Raw genomic sequence first — 7612 nt, 5'->3', positions numbered from 1 at the left:
TGCGGGCCTCCACCATCCGGAAGGTGCAGACTGAGTCCTCTACGGGCAGCGTGGGCAGTAACCGCATCCGCACCACCCTGACGCTCTGCGTGGAGGCCATCGACTTTGACTCGCAGGCCTGCCAGCTGCGGGTCAAAGGCACTAACATCCAAGAGAATGAATATGTCAAGATGGGGGCCTACCACACCATCGAGCTGGAGCCCAACCGGCAGTTCACGCTGGCAAAGAAGCAGTGGGACAGCGTGGTGCTGGAGCGCATCGAGCAGGCCTGTGACCCAGCCTGGAGCGCTGATGTGGCAGGGCGGGGCGGACAGGGAGGGTTTTTTTTTCAGCCGTAGTCATGCAGGAAGGGCTTGCTCACGTCTGCCTGGTCACTCCAAGCATGACGCTTACCCGTGCCAAGGTGGAGGTGAACATCCCCCGCAAGCGGAAAGGGAACTGCAGTCAGCATGACCGGGCGCTGGAGAGGTTTTACGAGCAGGTGGTGCAAGCCATCCAGCGGCATATTAACTTTGAGGTGGTGAAGTGTGTACTGGTGGCTAGCCCAGGCTTTGTACGTGAGCAGTTCTGTGACTACATGTTTCAGCGGGCAGTCAAGACTGACAACAGACTTCTGCTGGAGAACAAGTCCAAGTTCCTACAGGTAAGCAGCTAAACAGTTTCCAGAGTGGGTAAAAAGAGGCTTAAGTGCTGTCTGTGATCATAGAAGATCATTACAATGTTGATGGGAAATAATTCACGTATTAGAGAAAATAAATTTATGTCTGAGCATCATAAGTAAATTATTTTCATGCCTCCCAAACTATGAGTTTGTTATGCAAGATACAAGGTTGGTTCCTTTCTAGGATACCTTAATGTGAAGTAGAGGAAGTATTAAATACTTCAAACTCCCAATAAAGGCATATTTAAGACATATTTAATCTTCAGTTAAGAGTGAAGTACAACTTGTAAAATAGTTTAACTGTAGTGTTAATCTATCATACTGTATAGCATGCATGTTTAATAACTACCTTCTAAAGTTGTTTTGTTGTGCTTTAAAAAAGTACTCGGATGTTGTATAGGTTAGTTAACTTTGTTAGGTTTGTACCACACAGTTAAAGGTTACGCAGACCATAGCATTTTTTCTTGTTCTTTAATCATCTTATTCATTGAATGGTGAGTTTCTTTGCCTTTCACTGAAATAGGCAAACTCAGAGTGTAAAATACTTGCATAATCTTTTAATTGGAGTAGGCCTGTAATCTATGCTTGCAAAAGGCTGGGTGAAGGGGGAGGAATTGTGTCCATAAATACTTAATGGTCATGAGGTTTAGGAGGCAGTGCACCAAGAAGCCTCCTTTTGCTTTTGTAGCAAAGTTCTAATAGTAAGTGTGAAAAGTTTTACTGTACTTAACAGCTTTGCAAGCATAGTAGCTATACAGTTGTGCAAGACTTTGTTTTGGCACTGCATGTCTGCAGTCTTAAGAGGTCTTCCTTCTCTTGAATGCTTTAAAACGGAGATGCTTTGGCTTAGTTTCTTAGTTTCAAGTGGCCCTACCTTGAGGATTGTCTGCAACAGCTTGCATATTCAACCCAATCTTTGAATAAGAGAAACTGCTTTCCTGCGCTTCTTTAAGTTTAAGGGATTTGGTATAGGCTTGGGTTGCAAAAGAGATCCTTTAAGAAAAGAATCATGTACGTTTCAGGAAAGATAACTTCCTTGAGTAATTATCAAGGTAAATATTATGTACAGTAGAAGCTGTTTGTTATTGGCTAATTAATTGGTCCTTTTTATTTAAAAAAAACAAAACAAAACAAAACACCTTTGACTTTTTTTTTTACTCTAGGTCCACTCTTCCTCGGGACATAAATACGCATTGAAGGAAGCCCTCTGTGACCCAACTGTAACTAGCCGTCTCTCTGACACTAAGGCAGCCAGTGAAGTCAGAGCCTTAGATGACTTCTATAAAATGCTGCAGCATGAGCCTGACCGGGCTTTTTATGGTCTAAAACATGTGGAGAAGGCCAATGAAGCCATGGCCATCGATACCTTGCTGATCAGCGATGAGCTTTTCCGGCACCAGGATGTGGCTACACGTGCCCGATACGTTAAATTGGTAGATAGTGTGCGGGAGAACATGGGCACAGTACGCATTTTCTCCAGCCTTCATGTGTCTGGAGAGCAGCTCAGCCAGCTGACAGGGGTAGCAGCCATCCTGCGCTTTCCAGTTGCTGAGCTCTCTGACCAGGAAGATGAATCTAGCTCTGAAGAGGATTGATAACAGTGACTTAATTCCAACAGCTTGTTTTTGCAGATCATGTTGAAATGATATTAAGGCCTCTCCCTTCCTAAACACTATGTGCAGATATGCCATGACCTGTAATTTAAGGTTTTGATAGCATTTCTTACAATATACAGCTCTGCTCTGCTCAGCACACTACTGGCTATCTGTTCTATGGTAATGATTATTGGTATGCTGTGCATTGGAGCCGACTGTTTTTGCAAGTTACACACTGGAGCTCCAGCAGTACGAGAAACTAATTTGACATCCCAAAGCTGCTCATTCTGCATGTTAAGGCAGACTGGCAGGTTAATGTTTTGGAATGTATATGAAAAGATAATAAACTGAGAGAAAATTATGTCAGACTCTTATTTGTGTTCAAGTGCTTGAACAGAGTATTGCAAAACTGCTTGATCTTAGGAACTCGCCATTCTCCCTAAGATGCTTCAAAGGAGTGGGCTCAACATCATCTGTGAGGGGTTCTTGTGTTGTTATGAGTCTAACAGCTTAAATATTTCTGTGAAATACTTGAAACATCTTTCTGAAACCAGACCCTTTAAATTAGCCATTTCCTCCGTAATATGATGATAGATGCAAGACAGGTTGTGAAGCTTAGTGTACCCATTGCTGTTACCTTGTTATATTGTCCTGAAGGCTAAAAACATACTATTTATCTTGCCATCGAGTGAGTCCTGATAAATTGACATTGGGATTATTTAACACCCAGTTCTGAGAAGGTATATGAAAAGGCTTAAAAATTAAGACCCTAGTTTCCATGAGGAGTCTTTTGACAACAGTAATCTGGTGTACTTCTTTAAAAACATATGTAAGGTGTGATACAGAAGTAAAGATTATAAATTTCTAAATAAAACTTCAGCTTAAGATAATAAAAACTGTAAAAATCAAAATACTTTTCTAGTTATTTGCTAGTTTATCTGCTCAAAGTATTGAGAGGTACTATGAGTTTTTTTTTTTTCCACTGGATAATAAATCTTAGGCTGAGGAAGCAGAAACTGCTTTCAGATTCTGACATAATTGCAGGGGGTTCTTCAGTTTAAACCAATGTTTGATGGTGTAGGTTGTGTGCAAATAAGCATTCCTTTTTTAAATGAGGTGGAGGGGAGCAGGAGAGACTTGCGAAAAATAAATTTCATTTAAGAAAGCAGTGGAAGACTTGTGGAAAGGGACAGAAGAACGGAAGATTAAAAATAAAACCACTAAAACTTTTTGTCTGGGTAGAATAATTTTTGGGAAAAGCATTTATAATGGTAGTCCTGTATGTTCATGGGTGTCGGCTCTTTGAATTTGATATCTAGCTGAATTTGTCACTAGCTGAAAAATCTAAAATCCTTGATAGAGAAGTAGTTTTGAGTTAAAAACAATCTGCCCGTTTCCCATCATCCACACAGTCTAAGGAATCCACACAGAGCTTACATTAGAGCTGTACTTCATTAAGACTTTGATCTCTCACTGAAGACAAGCAACCCCATTAAGACATCTGTTTAGGGTCAGCTTGCACAGATAAACTGTGTTATTTGAGCTTTGTGTTTTTGATTTGAATGGTGTTGAGTGCCACAAGTCATAGAATGCTAAGGTAGACTTTCTTCAGTTAGGACAGCTTAAATTAAAATTTCTTTCTTTTAAAAATCTGCCTGAGCTGATTATACACTTTGACAACTAGAAAGCGTACTGCTCCTTCCTATATATGGAGTTAAATGTAAAGAACATATGAAACAAGAAGAATCAATAAGTACTACTTAAATGTAGCAAATCATGGCTTTAAACAGGCTCATAATGTCCAGACAGGGTTGTTAATGTATTTAAGGTAAGCTGGCATATTAGTATTTCCCTTCTTGTAAGTAATGCCAAGTTATTGCAATTGTACACAAATGATACTTAGATTCAGAATTGTGTTGCATCAGGAAACTATTAGTTTCATTCTTAGCAAACTGGGAGACAAATCAAATTGTTCCTTAGTTGTGGAATGGTTTGCTATTTTATTAGACCAAATTGATTCAAATTGTTGCATTTTAAACAAATTATGAAGAGTTATTGCCGTGTACTATAAGAAGATTACAATGGTGATTCTGCAAGTCTGTGTTTTGCACTTCTGACAGTGTATCGCCATGAAAAAGAAACAGCCATTTTGCTGCTTGTTTTTTCAAGCTGTAACAGCAAACATCTGGTAAGAAAATATGTTCATACTGATTCTTTGAATTATTTATACTTAAGTCTCTGCACTGACTTGACAGTTTATGAATATTTTCTTTTTTTAGGTGTTGTTATCATGATACTAAGTCTGCAAAAGAAATACACATCCAGTTGTCCAAAGTATTGAAGGGTGGGATTTTTCTTTTTCGTAAGCATTTTTGTAGTAAAATAAATATACAATCACTATGTAGACAAATGCATCCTGTTTCAGGAAACAGCTTAAGGGCTTGGTATTGAAAGCAGGCTGTGTTCAGTAGCTGCAGATGCTTGACCTGGCAAAGTTCCAGAGTTGCTAGTATCTTTTACATTTAAAGTAATTTTGAATAATTGAAAAGTCTGTTTTGTCAAAGATGCTTAATACAGACCTTAATGTCTGCGTAGGTAGCGCACAGAAGATGAATGTTACTGCAGATCAAATGAGTAAGTGCTAGAACCATGGAAGAATATTTTTTGTTTTTTTCTTTAAAACTAAACATACATGAACTAAAAACTGTCCACAATATGAAAATTGTTCTCTTGCACCATGAAGTATTTTTCAGTTTTCAAAATAAATGAATACACATTGTAGGACTTCTTAATATTTGTTATGTTTAGTAGGAAGAAAGCTTTAAAACATATCATGAAATCAGCTTGATCCTGAACCCTGCTGTGTTCTTCAAAGATTCACATAAATTCATTAATTTAGATCATAAAGCCGCTCTTGCAAACTCATACTTTGGAGAAGGCCCCAGTTCGTTAGTTTTGTCATCTTTGGCATTTAAATCCAGTTACTATATAAATTTTTGTGGTTGTTTACCAAATAAAGTTTGGTGCAAGACAAGAGGTCACCACCAGCAAGAAACCAAAATAATCCCACTAGCTATAAAAAAAAATAAAAAATCAGTAAAACTAATGCATTTAACGGAATATGACCTAGGAAATTCCTCATCTCCCTCCTCCTGTCTTCACCCGTGGACACTATATGAGTAAAATGCCGGTAATAAAATTATCTTTTGACCACACCCTGACCACCAGTGTAACAGGAGCCCATGGCTCTTCAGCTTAAGTTGTGATGTAAGTAGCATGATATTTTTAAAGCTATGTAAATGTCTACAGTAATTTTCATTTGCTGCTGTTCTCTCAAAGGTTATGTGGCCCTAAATATTAAAACTGTCTTTCTTACCCTTTGAAAATTTCTTAGATTAACTTCTGAGCTGCTGACTTTAGTTTGCCTTTTTCTGTGAAGGTATATTACAGCTACTTTCTCATTTGACTGATTTATAGCCTGAGCTTCTCCAGTTTCTTTCTGGGAGCTGCGATATCCATCCAGAAAATGTGCTCAGTTTCTTAAAGGCAAGCGGGATAAAAGGTGTAATCATGTGTATGTGATCTTTTCTAGTCACCCAGCCCATTCACCTTTCTCTCAAATTTTTTTATCTCTTACAAGAAAACTTGCCTGTTTCTTAAGGAATAGATGTCTAGTTTTGCAGGAAAAAATGTTCTCAGAATGTTTATGCGGTTTTATTTGAAGCCACGTTTGTGCAGTGTTTGGTTTATTTCTTCTGCAAAAGATGTAAGAAAGCATTTTTTTTAAATGTGAAACAGCAATTAGAAGCTCTACAATTAGGAATCCTTTTTTATATCACAAAATTGGAATTCCTGCAAGACACAAAACAAAAAAAATGAAATAATTACTTCAGAAAACTACTTATCTGTGTACTTTTTTGATATGGCAAAACTTCAAACTTGATTTATTTTCTTGCTCTCTGATGTACCAGTTGCTTTTATCTATTGTCTTTTTTCTTTTTTTTTTAAGATAAAATGTACATATTATAATAAAGTTCTTAAAATGCAGAGTTATGTGCAACTGAGGTGGTTCTGAAGTTTCTTCTTCAAGCTGTGCTAAAGTGGGGAACAATACAGGTCTGTGAGTCATTCTCTTTGCAGTTCTTGTTCAGTATGCACCTGCAACTTGTTACAAAGTGATCAAAGTTGATGCTGTTAGGACTTAGGATCTCTCAGTTTTCAGTTGATTTTGGAAATGGTGGGAACAGAAGAGAGACATGGCATTGCAGCAGATTATTTTCCATTTTCTGTGTTTCTCCTAAAACCGTATTCACATTTCATGTAGGAAAACAGTATCTTGCAAACTTGCTATTCTGCTAATTTAGAATTGAAAAAATACCTAACCGTTTGGGTATTGTGATTATTGTTAGAACTCTTAGTTCATGCTCTGACATGGGTCAAGCCTGGGATTTTTCAGCAGTGGAAAATGTAAACATAGGCTGTGGATCTTCTTGTGTGACAGTTGCAGAAGAGTTGCTTAATAAGCATAATGTTTCATCCTGCCAGATTTTTTTATTCTTGACTCAACTAAGGCTTTGACTTTGTTTTGAGGATAGCTGCTTGCATGATACAGAATATAAAGGAAAGAAATGTCTCCAGCCTAACAACCAAACTGTAGTGTGTGGTCTTTGTAAACTTCTGAACTTGACTGTTTTAGAAATGCAGTATACCTTTTATATGAAAAAATATTCTCCTAAGGTGTCTTAGTCTAAAACAGTGCATGAGGAAAAGGTCTCTGAAATCATACTTGTTTATTCTGTTGTCTGAAAATAATTCTTTCTCTTGTCCTACTTGAGGGCTGTACAAGAAGCAGAGAGGAGCTGATAGCAGAGCAGCACTTGTCTTCTGGGAAATGCAACACAAAGCAGCAGCTTTCAAGCACTGCCAGCCCTTGTCAGATTTTGCTATATCAATCTCTAATTTATTCCTGTCTTCTTGGGAAATGGTATGTTCACAGCTAACGTAATTACAGTCATGCTGCTCTAATAATTGCTTAAAAGTCATATTAAAGCTGATCATGAATCCTCTGGCAAAATAGCTGTTGCATTAGAGAATGTTAATTAGTTGAAACCAGTCCTCCTTTTTAGGAATGTACATACCAGACTTGATGGGAAGTTTTTTCTCTGGTTCAAAATGGAATTTCTAATCAATGCCAAGTCTGGAATAGCTAAGAAAGAGTCTGTGGGTTTAAGGAGTCATATGGGACAGAAGATATGGAGCTTAAGACCCTTTTCTGTCATTGTTAACACTATGCTAAAGATGCTCCCTTTTCTGTCATTGTCTTTGCTAAGTACTATTTCATGTTGTATAAACAAAG

General features: G+C 37.9%; 1 protein-coding gene across 1 annotated transcript; it reads left to right on the top strand.

Moving 5' to 3' along the window:
- Positions 1-8: 8 nt before the first annotated feature.
- PELO (pelota homolog (Drosophila)) lies at positions 9-2367 on the top strand (the record flags this gene model as incomplete). The annotated part of the gene is made up of 3 exons (XM_010178578.1): positions 9-306; positions 339-643; positions 1825-2367. Coding segments are annotated over 3 exons (1035 nt in total), but the record flags the coding sequence as incomplete, so codon positions are not given.
- Between the last annotated feature and the right edge of the window lie 5245 nt (positions 2368-7612).

Source organism: Mesitornis unicolor, unplaced genomic scaffold, assembly GCF_000695765.1.
Source record: "Mesitornis unicolor isolate BGI_N332 unplaced genomic scaffold, ASM69576v1 scaffold10562, whole genome shotgun sequence".
Classification (NCBI taxonomy): Eukaryota; Metazoa; Chordata; class Aves; order Mesitornithiformes; family Mesitornithidae; genus Mesitornis; species Mesitornis unicolor.
This window is presented reverse-complemented; position numbering and strand designations above follow the sequence as displayed.